Here is a 16,860-nt window from a genome sequence, read left to right as displayed (position 1 = left end):
GCAGACATTTGCTTCTCCAGAGGGCCCCTCGGACTTTCAAGCTTAAGGTTACCTAGTTCAGTTCTCCCTAAGGAAGGACCATTCCTAGCAGTTTCAGCAAACGCCCCAGGGCCTGCTCTTGTTGGCCCAGCTTGGGTCACATGCCCTCTCCTGACCACTCACTGGATCTCTGATGGGCCAGGCCTGGTTATGCGGCCTCCCCAGGAGCAGAGGGACAGGGCAGCCAATGGGTGGCCACTCCATACGCACTCCCCATTTCACAGAGAAGGCTGAGCCCCGAGCAGTCAGGCCACTCACAGTGCTTTTCCGTGAGCACCAGGCCTGGGACTCGCGGCCCAGTGCCCTTTCTCTGCCCCAAAGCACTCCTGCTTGCCTGAGCCCTTTCCAGGCCTGTCCTCTGGCCATATTCAGCCTTGCTCCTGGGAGTCTTGTTTACCCTCCGCTAACCCAAGCCCTTGAGGAAAGGCTGTGAGCAGGGCTGGGACACACATGGACACAGACTTCGGCAGTAACTTCCTCCCTCACTCCCCACCCTGTTTCCAGTGTTCACTCTTTTCTGACTCCAGGCCACAAAGTGGTCTTTGTTCCTCAGCACTTGCGGTCTTTGTTCCTCAGCACTTGCCACCCAGGAAGGCTAGGGCAGTGTGTGTGTGTGTGTGTGTGTGTGTGTGTGTGTGTGTGTGTAGTCCCTCATCTGCGGCCTGGGCTTCCCACTCCTCTGAGGGGACTCTCACCAGACCACCTGGATCCCTGCACAGGCCCAACCTCCTGCGCCACAGGCTCCAGACTATGGAGGCCACAGAGGCTAAGGAGGCCACGGCAGCCATGGCTTAGAGTCCGGGAGGCCTGGGTTTGCATCCTGGGTCTGCCTCTTCTTGATTTTATGATCCTGAACAACTCATGCTACCTCTTTGATTCCCATTCTCCTAATCTGCAGGTGAAATCTAATTCAACGTTATTTACTGAGCCCTTACTGTATGCAGGCTCTCTGTGCTGGACATAGCAGGGAACAGGCAGACAACATCCCAGCTGATATCCTAGTGGGGCAGAGGCAGATAGTTAATAAGATCGCAAAGTTTTTCTAAAAAAAGTCAGGTCTGTTAGATGGCGTTGAATGCTCTGAGGATAAATCAAGCAGAGAAGGAAGGTGATGGGTGGTATTAGAGGCGTGGGGAGTGCAGGTGTAAGTTCAACAGACTGGTTGGGGAAGACCTCCCTGAGAAGGTGACAAGTTCCTGAAGGAGGAGGCAGCTTTGTGGATGTCTGAGGAAGAACATCCCGAGCAGAAGGGATAGCCAGTGCAAAGGCCCTGGGGTGGGCATGCGTCTGATGTCGAGAATAGTGAGCAGACCTGGCAAAGGGGAGATCTTTAGGAGGCCAGAGAACCTGAGGGACTGGGATGACAATTTTGCTTTTACTCTCAGCAGGATGCATTGAGTCTTTTTACTGCTCTGGGCAACCACTGGTGGGAAATAAAATGGTTCCATGGTGACTCAGTTTTGAGGTCATGTTCCTTGATGTTGCTGGTTTCAGAGTTAGACAGGAGAGCACAGACTCAGAAGGCAGAAGGCCAAGGCCTGACTTGAGCCTGCACCCCATCCCACATGATGTTGGGGCCACCAGGAGTGTGACTTCAGGCCCAGTGCCAGGCGCTTCCCACACTTGGTGGGAGCTCTCCCAGTCATGCTCATGGCTCCTGGGAGCCCTGACCTGCCTAGCCTGTGGGTGCCTGAGCTCTGTCCCCGGGGTGGGAGGGAGGAGCAGTGGGGGCTCCTGGAGGCCAACACTGCCTCTAGGGTGCCCCTTATTGGGAGAGGGAGAGAGCAGAGCCGAGGGTTAAGGGTATGGCCTGTTGAGGGGCCCAACAGGCCCATATTCCAGTCCTTCCTCTGCAGTCACCAGCTGAGTGACGTCTCTGGGCCTCTGTCTCCTCATCTGTACATTGGGACCATCAGATAGTTCTCAGTGGAGTTAAACTCGTTCAGGGCAGATGAAGTGCTTAGAGCAGGCCTGGCATAGGGCTCCACACCCGGTGCCCCTTCTCTGTTCCTTTTCTCTTACAATCCTTGGTACCAAGTGAATCAGGAGTCTACTTTTTAAATTAATTGACGTTTTTCCTTCTTGTTTCCCTTAAAAGCATGCATACAACAGAAAGAGCGCAGCCTTGATCTTGCCATGCTTCCCTCCCACGGGAAGCTGGCTTCTGGGGAGGCTGGTCAGCTGTGAGGGTAAGGCTGTCACTTCGAGCAGAATCAGCTTTGATTCGTCTCCATCCAGCTGTCTGCCCTGGTCCAGCTGTGATGGCCAGAGGGACATTATTTGTGAAGAGTTCCCAAAGGAGCTGGGGCTGGGCCATGGGCATTGTCCCTGAGTCTGCCCAGGTCTGCCATGGGATGGGAGGTGGAGCCGGGAGGGCCTCTGGCTCTGCCGCTGAGGAACTTAGGAGCTGGGTGACCCTGGACATGTGAACCTGCCTGTGCCTCAGTGTCCCCATTTCTAACATCGGGATGATAATGGTACCCACCACATAAAGTGGTGATAATTTTAAAGTTCTTAGAACACGGCCTAGGGTCAAATCTTGGCCCTGCTCCTTATGGTAGGAAGTTACTTAAGCCTCTCTGTGCCTCAATTTTCCCATCTTTCAAATGGGAATAACAATCATACCACCTCAGAAAGTGGTGAGGATTAAATGGGATAATGCTTATGAAGCACATAGCACCAGGCCCAGCATTTAATCGATAGGAGTTGTTACCATTACTGAGCTGGGAAAACCTTTCTAATGAAGGGAACAGAGGGGGCAAAGGGAGACCTGTCATGTTTCATGATTTCTCGGTACCGTACAGTCTCATTGATTCCTCCCACCAACCCATGATGTGGGCACTGCACCCCCACCGTGCAGAGGAGACGCCCAACGGTCGGAGAGAAGTGACTTGACCCAGAGCCATTAGTTGGCAGCAGATGTGGAATCAGAATCTGAAGTTGGCCTAAGTCCAAAGTCCATCCTTTCTTTTCCAGCAAACCAGCAACGCCTTCAGAGGTGGGGTCAACCAAGCCAGGAGTGGCCGAGCACGTGGAATGCTGTAGCGGGTTCCCCTGGAGGGTCAGCAAGCGGCCACCATGTACAATTGATGGTTGGACCCAGGGACGAGTGGGGGACCCTCTGCTCCCCATCAGCACACGGGGGCGGGCTGGCCTTGCAGGTGGCTCAGTGTCATGCTGTCACTTCCTGTTTGTCCCAAGTTGAGCCTCTCTGGGCATCCATTTTCTCAGGGGTCCCTCCTCTCAGATGTGAGCGCTTCTTCCTGGAGGCCCACAGAGTAGCATCAGTCAAGGCTGAGTCTATAGCCCCTCCCAGCAACCCCCTCCCACGCCCCTCTCCGGCTTAGGGGGTCCTGGCAAAGGCAGTGGGCCAGGGGCTGACTTCCTTTTTCCTTTGTCAAAGCTCAATAGCTCCCTGGGGCTCCAGAGAGATGGAGATAATTAGGCAAATTAGCAACGCCCTCAAGAGAAATGACATAAAAAAGAAGCTCACCCACCCACCCTGGGCACAGCGGGGCTGGGGACCAGGTGTACAGGGCTGTGCAGGGTACAGCGCCTCTCCCTTCTGCTCCCCCCCTCTCACCCAGCCCACATGTGCCAGGGCGGCTGGCATCACTGCGGAAATGAATTTCCCTCTGAAGCGAGTTCTTACAGGATGGATGGACTGAAGTCAAAAGCTCATAATTGCCCATTGCTGGAAGGAGGAGATAGGAAAAAAGAAACTCGAGGATAAAAATATCTCTGTTTTTTTATGCACGTTTCCAGCTGAAAATTGGTGGGAAAGATGTTTTTGAAAAGCCTTCATCTCTAAGCATATAATTACCAGGTCTCAGAACAAAAAAGAGAGAGTGGGAAAGAGTGAGCATGTTCTCTGAGGGAGGGGGCCTGGGGCCTGACCCCCTGGGGATTTCTATAAATAAAATCATTTCTTCAGATTCTCAAGCCTGGGCTGGCTAGAGCCAGCGATGGAGGGCCACCCCTTCCCCCCATTTTACAGATGGAGAAATAGAGACTTAAGTCACACAGCCAATGGTAATTCTGGCCCTGCTGAGATTCTTGGTTTGCATGCTGCCTCAGTCTCTCCTCCCCCGCCCCCCCACCCCAAAGCTTGTGACAGTGGTATGCTATGTCCCCTCTGAACAGGAATCAGCAAACATTGTAGCATTCCTTGTGGGTGCCTTTCTGAATATGGCAGTGGGTCTTAGATAGCCAGTTTCATCCGGCAATTCACCTCTCTAGAAAGAGGTCAGCACAGCCACAGCCTAAAATGCGTGTGCCTTTCTCTAGAGAAGGGTCCTCACTTATTGCCCACTGACTCTTTGTCTGCAAACAGTTGTATGAACCCTGGTTTGCAGCACGCTGTCAGGCCCGCTTGACGGCTGGGAAAAGAGATGGCCCACAGCCTCAGCCCAAAGCCAGCAAGAAGTTGTAGAAGGAGGGAGTTGGGGCCACTCAGTGTTGAGACAAGCAGCTGTCTCTGCTGTCCCTGCAGCTCAATTCAGCACTGAGTAGTTCACTAGAGCAAGATCTGAATATTGGGATGAGGAGAGAAGGGAGAGGACACACTTGGAGGATTCCAGAGACACCTCGGGGAATGGGTCCTGGCCTTCGGCAGCCAGCATCCTGCATCCTTTGCTTCAGAAAGAATCCTGCATTGTTCCTCAGTCTTAGTTTCTGAATCTTTTTTAAAAAAAAACATATTTTTATTGATTTCAGAGAGGAAGGGAGAGGGAGAGAGAGATAGAAACATCAATGATGAGAGAATCATCGATCGGCTGCCTCCTGCACGCCCACACTGGGGATCAAGCCCGCAACCCGGGCATCAGGGAATCGAACCGCGACCTCCTGGTTCATAGGTTGACGCTCAACCACTGAGCCATGCCGGCTGGGCAGACTCTGAATCTTTTGTTTTTAGTATCGGGGTTCAAAACTCCACCTTTAACCCCCTGTTGTTCCACTCTATTCTTTGGGATCCTACTGCTCTGAATTTGGCGAATTTATCCTCGCTTCCTCCTTTCCTTAAGAGATCATCTCCCCCTCCACCATCCCCAGACTCATAACCCTGGAGCCAGCAAGCTTATCTTTGGTCTGCCCCGGATTGCCCAGTGGCAGAATCTCATTTGCACAGGATAAGACCGATTTCAATTCCAGAATTGCCCTCATGAAATACGAGAGACGTTCGCTGTCGCACAGTTGATATAACCCAATCTTATTAATTTTATTAGCCCAGAAACATCTTGTTGAATCCAAATGAAGTGCGAGTTAGAGAACTGTAATGGGAGGCATTATACTTAATGGGGTGTTGCCTAAATCGTTGCTGGCTGGTGTGAACAGAGGGCCTGGGGGGAGAGGGGTGAGCAGAGCTGCTGGGCGCCCAACTCCAGAGGCCCTAGAAATGACTCCGGGTTTAACTGCTGTTTGATTTGCTGTTTACCTCCTTCTGGCAAGCAAAGGGAGCTCAGCCCTGGCCTGCAGAGCGGAGTGAGGGCACTCGGGCTCTGTGAGACCCAGATTGAGCTGCAACCCTCACTCTAGAGCAGCGGCGGCCAAACGGTGGTCTGTGAGGTCTGAAAGGTTGGCGGCCGCTGCTCTAGAGCAGTGATTCTCAAGGTGTGTGTCGGGGGTGTGGAGGGGGGGTGGGGGTGTGTTGGGGGGTGGGGGTGTGTTGGGGGGGCAATATTGCTCCCCTAGAGGACATTGGCAATGTGTGAAGTCATTTTGGGTTGTCACGACCGGGGTGGGGTGCTACTGGCATCTAGTGGTTAGGTCTTGCTGTGGCCAGGAGGCTGGGGGAGGGGAGAAGAGTGACCTCCCCATAGCCGGTGAATGGCTGAGCCAGGATATGCACTCAGGCCAGGCTGAGCCCTGAGCCCATGATCGTAACACTGGGCCAAGCTGGCACTGCAGGGGTGAAGGTGGCAGGAAGGTTATTCTTCAAGGGCAAGCGTCCGGGCTGGGGGAGGGGGCACGTGCAGGCTCAGGTGAGACAGACTCACCTTGGGCTGCCTAGAATGTCTGAGAATATGGCTCGTGCACTGTAAAGTGCAGTCCTCATGAAGAGTCACTCACTGGGTCCACTGCAGATTGAGTTTGCTCAGGGCCAGCACTGTCTCCCAGGGGCTGTGACACCTACCTGCCTGCGAGGGAGCTCCCTGTCCCCGCAGGTGTGCGAGCACAGCCTCAGGTGGTGCAGTCAGCAGACCCTGGTTCTCACCCACATTGCGTAACTCCCCAGCTGTGTGACCGTGGGCATGAGTTGTCCCTCTCTGGGCCTCAGCTTCCTTACGGCTACAATGGAATAATATTACCCATAATAATAATACCAGCCCCGCGGGGCTGTGCAGATGGTTAACCACAGAACAGTGTGAATGTTCAAAAGAATGTTATTCAGCCCCAAGAGCAGAGATAGAGCCGCCCTTGGGAGGAGAAGCCACCAGGATCGCCCAGCAGAGACACCGGTGGAGCTGGTGGCAGGAAGGAACCCCTCTTTCAGGCCACACCCCTGAAAGGTTGGCCTGAGTGGAAATGAAAATGGAGCTCTGGGCCTTTTCTCTCTCTCTTGCCTGCAGACGATGGGCCTTACTCCAAAGGAGGCAAGGATGCAGGAGGCGCCGACGTGGCCCTGGCTTGCCGCAGACAGAGCATTCCAGGTACCGAGCCCCTCTCCTTCCCCTTCCTCTTTCTCTGTCCTGGAGGCACGGAGAGCTCTGGGTGGGGGTCAGACAGCATTGGCTTTGCTGCTAACTTGCTCTGTGACCTTAGACCAACCACATAACCTCTCTGATCTGTAGAAAGGAAATATCTCACCCAGCGTAAGGCAGCCACGTGCCCTGCTTACCTAACGTGTTAGCCTCACTTGTTTTGGCGCCGAGGGCCCCAGATTGCCCCGCGCTGCCCCCTCATCTTCCATGTGTCAGCAGAGGAGTTCCGAGGGGTCACCGTGGTGGAGCTGATCAAGAAAGAAGGCAGCACGCTGGGCCTGACCATCTCCGGTGGCACCGACAAGGATGGGAAGCCCAGGGTCTCCAACCTGAGGCCCGGGGGGCTGGCGGCCAGGTGAGAGAGGGCTTGGTGGGGGCAGCAGGAGGGGGCTAGGGGCCAGTGGGGAACAAACTAGGGCTTTGGGTAAAGCAATCAGGCAGTTGTTTCCAGAAGCTCTCAAGAGCTCGGTGTCTGCGGAAGGAAGCCCTGCAGTGGGGGCTATACCTCTAGGCCCCAGCTTCCTCTCTTTGCCTTTACAGCAGGTGCTCACTCGGCCACTGTGCCTCCTCCAGCCAGGCCCTCCAGGCTTTGCCTATACGGTTCCCTCTGCCTGGAAGTCTCATTCCCCATGACAGCCTCCCGGCAGACTCCTGTTCATCCCTCCACATTGCCTCTGGGAAGCCCCTAGCCTGAGGCTAGGGACAGCCACTCCGCGGGCCGGATCCGGCCCGTTTGAAATGAATAAAACTAAAAAAAAAAAGACCGTACCCTTTTATGTAATGATGTTTACTTTGAATTTATATTAGTTCACACAAACACTCCATCCATGCTTTTGTTCCGGCCCTCCGGTCCAGTTTAAGAACCCATTGTGGCCCTCGAGTCAAAAAGTTTGCCCACCCCTGCCCTAGCCCCAGGCTGGGACAGCCGCTCTGCTCACACAGCCCCATGTGCCACTTCCACACACATTGCCCTGGATTTCCCCATTGTTTTGGCTCCCTTGGACCATGAGTTCCATGAAACCTGGGAGTCAGCCTCTCCATCGCTGCCTCTCTGGATGGAGCGGGCACTGACAAGTGTTCAGTTGAACAGAACAGATGAGTGGTGAAAAGCAGGAAGAGTGTTAGGACTAGCAAAGGAGGTGATCTGGCCCCTCTGCAGGCTCGCCTGGAGCCGGGGAGAGCTCAGAGGGTGACCCCAGTAGGAGGGGAGGCAGGCAGACCGGCCTCGGGGGACATGCCAGGCCTGGGTGTCAGACAGGTCTAGGTTAGCATCCACGCTGTCCTACTCACTCACTGTGTGACCCCGGACATTGTCTGACCTCTGAGCCTACATTCCCCCTCTGTACAATGAGGATCCGGGTGACATAAGGATTCCGTGGGAGGGTGGGTGTGAACGCTGCACCTGTCACCATGCCTGTGCTCTGGCCTCCTTGCTCCCAGGAGTGACCTGCTGAACGTGGGCGACTACATTCGGTCAGTGAACGGGATCCACCTGACCAGGCTCCGCCATGATGAGATCATCACCCTGCTCAAGAACGTGGGCGAGCGCGTGGTGCTGGAGGTGGAGTATGAGCTGCCCCCGCCCGGTGGGTGCCCTTGGACAGGGAACTTTCTCCGCTGCCTTGGTTGTGGGTGGACACCGCTGCCTCCCTGCCAGGGCCTGGGTGGTGGGGATCGTGCCAGATGGGGTAGGTGGGACCTGGAGACTGACCACAGACCTCCATCCCTCACCCAGGGGCTTTGCCTGCCACCACAGGATGCTGTCCCAGGGGGTGGCAGGGCCCTGTTTATAATTCACGGTCATATTACATATTTATTTGCAGATTTTTTTTCCTTTAAGGGGACAAGTTTGGGGAACATTGGCTGAATAACTTGTCCCCTGCCCTACCGCTCTCCCCAACCTATCACCCTGCATAGAGTACAGTGGCCTAACTCTGAATTTTCAAAGTTGGCCTGGAAATTGAGTAACTGTTTCAACCCTGGCCTGAGCCCACCAGCCATGGATTCAAGCCTGAGTTCCACCATCGTCTCTGTGTGAGGGTGGGCAGGCCCTTTCCTCTCTCCAGGTGATGGACAAAGTGGGTACTAGGAACAGGGTCCCTCTTGTCCTACCCGTTAAATGGGGAGGAATTTGCCCTTCCTGTAGTCTCCATGACTGGTCACCCAGCTCTCCTGGAACAAGCTTTGGGGACATCTGCCAGCTCAGCGATGTGACTGAGAGACTCAAGGGGGTCCTCCGTTTTTCTCTAGCCCCTGAGAACAACCCAGGGATCATGTCAAAGACAGTGGACGTCTCACTCTACAAGGAGGCCAATAGCTTTGGCTTTGTCCTGAGAGGTCAGTGTAAGAGTCACCCTTGGGCCGGGGGGCGGGAAAGTGGCTAATTCTGATTCTGTGTATGTTCTGTTTTGCTTTAATGAATCTGTGCATAAATCGGATATGTCATCTATATCTTGCTTCTGACTTTAAAGAACCCAGGACTATTAAGCCAAGTGTTAAATGGAAAATGCTGCCAAGCAATGAAATGTAGGTGGTTGAGGGGAGTATGAGGGAAAAGTTGTTTCAGAAAATGGTGGTGCCACTGAGATTGAGAGCAAAGTTTGGAGCCGCCTAGCCATCAGGGCCGAAAGGGAAACAGGATGAGATCCGAGGAAGGGAAGCAAGCCAGTTAGCAGGGAGAGGACTTTGGCCATGTCCTCTACTGTCCTCTACAGCCGGTATCTCAGAAGAGGGTCTGTGAGTAGCAAGGATAAGGTCCTCAAACAGATGTAACGGGGAGAGCCCTGTAGGGCCTGGGTCAGGGTCTCTGGGCATCAGGAAAGGCATGGGTAGGTGATTTTCTGCCTCTTGCTGAACTCCGTCCAGGAGGGGCCCATGAAGACGGCCACAGGTGTCGCCCACTTGTCCTGACGTATGTGCGACCTGGGGGTCCTGCCGACAGGTGAGCCTGAGCCAGAGGAAACCTTACAGCCTCGCACTGTGCTGACCAACCCCAGCTCCTTGTGAGGAAGGCAGAGCTGGGGCCTTTGTGCCCATTCTCCAGATGAGCACACTGAGGTCCAGAGAGAGTACACCCTTTGCCCATAGTTGCTCAGGGAGTATTTGGTGGAGCCAGGACTAAACCCCAAATGAGAGAGACCCCAAGCTCTTTCTTCCCCAACATTCTGTGGTTTCAGGGGGCCGTGGGGAAACAAGCCTTAGTATCACATTGCTCTTCCCTTCCCTGGCCTTAGTTTTCCGCTCTGTGGAATGGGTCCAATATTTTAGCCCCCAAGATTTGGGGCACGGTGATCGGCGTCACTGTGGCCCTCTGTAATTCAGCCCCTGCCCCCACCCCACCCCAGTCCTGGCTGCACTGCCCACCCCGGCCCTGCCCAGACACGCAGGAGGAGAGAATGTGGAGGAGGAATGTGCCCGGTTCCCAGCGCCTGGTGTCCCAGTGGGAGATTCCTGGCCGTTTTAAGAGAAGCCTGGAAGGGCCTTGTCAGAAATCTAAATCTGTCCTGGAACAAGGCCCTGCAACAAGCTATTCATAGAACCTCCCAGAATAGCTTTGGCCACCTGTTGGGGCAGGCATTCCAGGGCGGAGGACTTGACCCAAGCCGAGGTGAACCCCAGCTCGGGCCCCACCCTGGCGCCCCCGGTGAATTGGTTCCCAGGCCCATTTGTCACCAGGACAGAATCACTGCTGAGGAGCCAGGTGGGACCGTGGGAGGGAATCTCTGTGATGGGCAGCATGGAGCATCCAGATCACCCCACTGCTGACGCCGTGTGGCCCTGGCGGGGCTGCCGTCCTCTCTGGACCCTGGCGCGCTCGTCTATCCCCGGGGCAGGAGGGCGTGGCGATCCCAAGGGCCATCCCCCTCAGACATTCTAGGGTTGAGCCAGGACTGAATGTCTTAAGCACCCGGTGGGGTGGGAGATGTCAGAGCGGACCGGTTCCTGTCTTCCCCCGCCCACGTGTTCATCTGCACAGGCCTAGTCGCTCATCCTGTCACTCCTCATGCGTGCCTTCACGCACCTGTCCCGTCCCTTTCTCCCTCACCCACTCCCTGCCCCTCCTCTGTCCTCTGTGCCCACCTTTCCCAACGCCCTCTCGGCAGGGCTGTGCCCAGTGCTCGCGCCGGGCCAGGTGGCTGACCGGGCCCTTCCCCGCAGGGAGGGCTCTCTGAAGGTGGGCGACAGGCTGCTGAGCGTGGACGGGATCCCCCTGCACGGGGCCAGCCTCGCCGCGGCCCTGGCCACTCTGCGGCAGTGCAGCCACGAGGCCCTCTTCCAGGTGGAGTATGACGTGGCCATTCCAGGTGAGCCGGGGCCTGCGGGCCAGGGCTGGGCAGGAAGAGGCCCGGGGGCGGGGGGGTGGGGAGCATGTAGTGGGCACGACCCTCACCACTGCAAAGGTTGGATGACCTGGGCCAGTCACTCAGCTTCTCTATCTGGGCAATAAACACTATGAACCTGGCACTGTTTGATGCAACGGGCATTCTGCTGAGGACAATACAGAGGTCGCTGTTCTCATGAAGCTGACGCTCTGGTGGGGAGAGATGGGCAGTAACCGGAATGAGTCCGATAGAGAGAGTGTCAGACGTCAGTAAGTGCTGCAAAAAAAAGTTAGGGAGAGAGATGGGAAAGGCTGGGAGGGACTTTCTAATTTGCAGCCACCCAGTGGGAGAAAGGCCAGGGTGGCTGGACCAGGCTGGTGGCTGAGGAGCAACTCCGTAGGGGGCAGGTTCAGGAAATGTGATTGATGGAGGTCGAGCCAGCCCGATTTGCTGGCGTTTGGACATGGTGGTGGGACCAAGAGCAGAGGAGCTAGGTTTTGTTTTTGAGCCGCTGGGCAGTTCAACGGGGGGGCCGTTTTCTGAGGTGGGGAAGGGTTGCAGTGGACACTACAACTCAGTGCCGGCATGCAGCAGGCTGTCAATAAATGTGAGCAACGTAGCATTGTCCAGCAAAGCCCTGCGGCCAGAGCCCCTCAGACCCGGATCCCTGCTCCTCCTTCGCTGCACACTGGCTGTGTGCACTCGGACAAAGACAGCCTTCCCCTCCGCCCGTCTCAGTCTTCTAGTCTGTAAAATGGGTGCAGTGATCCCAACCTGGCAATGAGGATTCAATCGAGACAGCAGAGTGAGGCTAGGGACGATCGTGCTCAGTATTTGCACTTCAAACTCTTCTTTCATTCCATGTGCCAGATACCGTGGCCAATGCTTCGGGGCCCCTGATAGTGGAGATCACCAAGACGCCGGGGTCCGCCCTGGGAATCTCGCTCATCGCTGGCTCCCACCGGAACAAGCCAGTCATCACCATCGACCGCATCAAGCCGGCCAGCGTGGTGGACAGGTGAGGCACATGCTGGGCACTGCCATGGTGAAGAGGGTGGTAGGGGAAGAGGCCACCCGGACCAGCTTCTCCCCCCCGCCCACCCCCCGTCCTCTGGCCAGGAGTGGAGCGCTGCACGCTGGAGACCACATCCTGTCCATCGACGGCACCAGCACGGAGCACTGCTCGTTGCTCGAGGCCACCAAGCTGCTGGCCAGTGTGTCAGAGAAAGTGCAACTGGAGATCCTGCCTGCGCCCCAAAGTCGGCGGCCCCTGAAGCCCTCAGAGGCAGGTGGGTCCCCTTGGAGGATCTCAGGGCATCATATGGATCAACTCATTCTGACCCTCCCATTATCCTAGGAGGTGGCCACTGTCTTAGTCCCATTGTACAGATAGTGACCACGAGGCACAGTGGGGTTACATGACTTGTCCAAGTGACCTGGAAGCTGGCTCCAGAGTCACCAAGCCCCCGGTGAGGGTGGGGGTGCTGTGCAGGGAGGCAGAATCAATGGGCTGAGAGAGGTGGGTCCTCACCCTCCTTCCATGGACTGGACCCCTCAAAGCCCCGCGGCAGAAGGAAGAGCCGGGTAGGCCCTGGGGCAGTCGGGGAGGAAGTGGTACACGGCAGCCAGTTTGGGTGATCAGGTGGGGCAGGTGAGGAGGCGGGATCTCTGAGGGCCTCAGGGAAGCAGATGCTTAGATGGACTTGGAGGCAAAGAATTCACGGGGCGGGGAAGGCCTGGGAAAGGTGGAAGGGGGAGGATGCAGGTCTGAGCAAGACTCCACCAACCCAGGAGCCCTGGCACACAGGCTGCCCTGAGAGCCCAGCAGGGGGCAGGCATGGCCAGGCCCTGGGACCCTGAGGCTGCCCAGGCTCCAGAGCCAGTCACCTGTTCAAGTCTCCCTCCACCACCTCCCACTGCGGGCCTCGCTGGGCCTGCTTTTCCACCCCTGTCCCTGCTGCCCCATGGCTGCGCCCTGAGCACAGTGCCCAGCACATCATGAGTGTCTGGGACGCATGAGCAGAACACTGACTGCCTCCCTTGGCTCAGGGGGAGCTCAGGATCTGTGGTCCTGCTTTCCTCACTTCATCTGCAGATGGGAGCATAGCCTTGGGAGGGTGGGGGGTGAGGGGGGCAGTCGTGGTGAGTTCAGACTCCATCAACCCCTGCACCTCTCTCTCTCTCTCTCTCTCTCTCTCTCTCTCTCTCTCTCTCTCTCGTCTTCCTCCAATGGCCACAGTGAAGGTGCAGAGAAGTGAGCAACCACATCGCTGGGCCCCCTGTGTGCCCTCCTGCCACAGCCCCCGGCCCGGCCACTACAGGACGACACCCACCTGGTCCACACCGGCCGGCCAAGACCAGAGCCGATGTAACGTGCCCACCTGTGCGACTTGTGCATGTTTTGTGGGGGAGGAAACCTAGGCTCAGAGAAACTGGGGGCCTGCCCAGCGTCACCTGGCACATTAGTGATGAGATGGGTCCCTGTCCTGGCAGCTGGGTTTCGCTGGGTCTGTGAAAACCTGCCGTTGTTGAGGCCCAGAGGTCACCCAGCGCGTGGTCGGGGGGGTGGGCAAAGGCATCCCTGTGTCTCCCTGTGGTTGGGTGGCTCCTGGCACCCCCTGTGCAGTAAGGGGAGGCCCTGCCGGGGCTCACGGGGCTGTGCTCTCATCTCCCCAGCCTTATCCTCGACTCCGTTTTCCTCGCCGGTCATGAACCACACCTTGCCCTGCACCAACCCCAGCACCCTTCCCCGTGGATCCCAGCCCATGAGCCCCCGGACCACAATGGGGCGGAGGAGGCAGCGAAGAAGGGAGCACAAGAGTTCATGTAAGCCATGGTCTCTTCCCTCCCTGGCCACAGCCCTGCCAAGTGGGAATCACGACTCCGTGGTACAGATGAGGGAACTGAGGCTCAGGATGGGCCATGACTTGGCTGGCACCAGAGCGAGTCAGGACTCCCACTGCCTTGTCCCTCTGACTCCAGGTGCTTGGGCCCGGGGCTGGGTTGGCTCCCACAGGAAGGCCTGGCTGGGTCGGCCCCACTGAGTGCCGTGCCCACCTGCCCCACAGTGTCTCTGGCCTCCAGCACCGTGGGGCCAGGCGGGCAGATCGTGCACACAGAGACCACGGAGGTTGTGCTCTGCGGCGACCCCCTCAGCGGCTTCGGCCTCCAGCTCCAGGGCGGCATCTTCGCCACCGAGACCCTGTCCTCCCCGCCCCTGGTGCGCTTCATCGAGCCTGACAGCCCGGCCGAGAGGTGAGCCTACTGCCCCCTCCCCGCTGGGCCTGCTGCTCTTCGGCGGGCGCTCACGGACAGCCAGGGAAACTGAGTCACCCACACGCCTGGCTTCACCAGTTATCTCCCTTACCCATCACACCGACTTCGTCACCAGCCCCAGTGATAGATGAGGAAACCGAGGCGCAGAGCAGCCGATTCACTGGCCCAGGGTCACAGGACTCGCGCCCCTGTCGGTCTGAGGTCAGAGTCCTCTATCTGTACATCTTGTAAGGCACGGCATCACCCCCATCAGACAGAGAAACTGAGGCCCAGCAAAGACCCTTAGCCAGAGCCACGGGGTAAACTGCCTGAGGCTCTCGCGCTGGAGCCGGGCAGGGCTGAGACGCACACCTGCACGATGGGCCAGCTCCCCCGCAGAGCTGTGCCAGTGACAGGGCCTCTTTTCTCTGCTGGGCTGCCCGGGGTTCAGGTGTGGGCTGCTGCAGGTGGGGGACCGCGTGCTGTCCATCAACGGCATCGCCACTGAGGACGGGACAATGGAGGAGGCCAACCAGCTGCTGCGGGATGCTGTGCTGGCCCACAAGGTCGTGCTGGAGATCGAGTTCGACGTGGCGGGTGAGTGTGTGCCCCTCGCCTCCTCCTCACGCTTTGGAGCCCTCTGCTCCCTCCTCTTGGCCCTGCTCTTGCCTGGGGCACAGCATTGCGCCTGAGCACTAACCGTGGGGAGGAAGGCACTGGCCGGAGGAAGGCATTCCACGCTCACCAGTGTCAGGGTGGGTTTTGCACCCGAACTCAGGTCAGAATTCTGGTCCTGTGATTGGGACAACGTGTGACCTTGGACAGAACACGGTTTCCCCAACTGTAAAATAGTGAATAGAATCCTTTCACTACGGGGATGTTGCTTGTGTTCGATGAGATAAATCACGTGAAAACACCCAGCTCAGGCTCAGGAAATCGTCACTGGAGCCCAGTTGGGTTGGGCTTGGCTATGGGGAACCCCCAGCTGGCAGTCGCGAGGTCTGGGTTCCAGTCCCCGGTGCCACTCTGACCGGGTGGCTTGGTTGTCTTGAACCAATCTGCCAGCTCACGTGCCTCGGTCTTCGAATCTCTTGGGTGTAAGAAGCAGGATGGGGCTGGTCCCTCCCAGCTGGGCGGGCATAGATGTGGGGCTGGGTCTCACGTGGGTCCACGTCTGTTTGTACCCAGAGTCTGTCATCCCGAGTAGCGGCACCTTCCACGTGAAGCTGCCTAAGAGGCGTGGTGTGGAGCTGGGCATCACCATCAGCTGTGAGTCCCCTCCCCGCCATACTGTCCCCTCCTTACTGTCCCTGCCTGCCCCTGGGAGCCGAGTGAGCCCGCCTGCTGGGAGAAAATACACCTCCTGGCCCAGGGAAAGGCTCTGTGGGGGGACCCGCTGCTTGGGCTCCCTGCGCCCTGCACTGCCCCGCTCTCTCCATAAGCAAGACGGGAGCTTCTCAAAGCCTTGGTCTCTGTTCTGCTCAATGGGAGTCTGCAGGCCCTTAGGGTGTCCAATGGGGTGAACTCCCCAGGGCCCATGAAGCCCTCTGTGACCTGGTCTCTGTGACTTCTGACATTGCCTCCTGCCAGCTCCCTGGCCACTCCAGCCACTGCTGGCCTCTGGGCTGTCCCCTGGACAGGCTATACTAGTATTCCTCTCGGCCTCGGGCCTTCACACTGGCTGCTCCCTCTGCCTTCTTCCCCACCCCCTGCAGGCATTTGCTCACCTGTCACTTTGGCAAGGCCCGCCCCACCACCTGATTTAAAATGGCACTGCCCTCTGCATGGTCCCTGTCCTTTATTTTTCTCCACAACACGCGTTATCACCTGACACGCTCCCTTTAAATTGTGTTGATTATCTGTGACGCCCACTAGATTGGCAGCTCCAGGAGGCCGGGGATCTCTGTCTGTTTTGTTCACTGCTATTTTCCTTCCTGGCACATAGTAGCTACTCAGTAAATTTTCATCAAATGGATGAATGAACAATTATAGGATGAATTGATGAGTCAAGAAAATGAGGCTGACTGGGGCCTGGGAGTCAGGAGCCTGGGTCAGCCCAGCTCTATTCTGGGGCCCCGAAGGGGAAAAAGGTTAGGTTGAGGGGAGTGGAGACCCCAGCCACCTGGCTACAGCATCACTACCTCCACCGCCCTGCTGAGGTGGCCTCCTGGCAGGTGTCCATCTGGTGAGGGCAGCACACACATTGGTGGACCGACCACAGGTCAGACAAGGGACGCTGGGACACCATTTCCCAAGGACTGCCTTCTGAGAACAGGTGGCCAGTACCGCATTCCTGTGTGTAATAATCCTCCGCCCACCCCAGGGCTTGATGGAGGGGCAACTGTCCCGAAGGGCTCTGCAGTCGATGGAGGTGGGAGTGTAAGCCATCCAGGAGCGGGAAGCTGCCTCCAGCTCAGGCACCTCTGGGCAGGGCCACAGGTGCAGTGGCACAGGCTGTACTTGACACAGGGATGCCCATTCAAGGTGGACTTACACCTTTCTTACGTTTTCTCGGGAGTGATTGGAAGGGGCACTTTTGTCTC

The 16,860-nt window shown here is 57.1% G+C and overlaps 1 protein-coding gene across 1 annotated transcript in view; it reads left to right on the top strand.

The window, feature by feature from the left end:
* The window catches only part of GRIP2 (glutamate receptor interacting protein 2), a 33,516-nt gene that overhangs the window by 2,025 nt on the left and 14,631 nt on the right, over positions 1-16,860 (top strand). The window contains exons 2-14 of the mRNA XM_006083792.3: positions 6,609-6,689; positions 6,960-7,095; positions 8,181-8,326; positions 8,991-9,077; positions 9,606-9,681; positions 10,899-11,044; positions 11,933-12,080; positions 12,182-12,351; positions 13,302-13,430; positions 13,739-13,888; positions 14,131-14,317; positions 14,769-14,914; positions 15,506-15,586. Of these exons, the coding sequence (XP_006083854.1) occupies positions 6,609-6,689; positions 6,960-7,095; positions 8,181-8,326; positions 8,991-9,077; positions 9,606-9,681; positions 10,899-11,044; positions 11,933-12,080; positions 12,182-12,351; positions 13,302-13,430; positions 13,739-13,888; positions 14,131-14,317; positions 14,769-14,914; positions 15,506-15,586 (1,683 nt within the window). The remainder of the gene's footprint in view (positions 1-6,608; positions 6,690-6,959; positions 7,096-8,180; positions 8,327-8,990; positions 9,078-9,605; positions 9,682-10,898; positions 11,045-11,932; positions 12,081-12,181; positions 12,352-13,301; positions 13,431-13,738; positions 13,889-14,130; positions 14,318-14,768; positions 14,915-15,505; positions 15,587-16,860) is intronic.

The sequence above is a fragment of the Myotis lucifugus genome, unplaced genomic scaffold, assembly GCF_000147115.1.
Source record: "Myotis lucifugus unplaced genomic scaffold, Myoluc2.0 scaffold_8, whole genome shotgun sequence".
NCBI classification, from domain to species: domain Eukaryota; kingdom Metazoa; phylum Chordata; class Mammalia; order Chiroptera; family Vespertilionidae; genus Myotis; species Myotis lucifugus.
The sequence above is the reverse complement of the archived record's forward strand: the minus strand, read 5'-3'. Positions and strand labels throughout refer to the sequence as shown.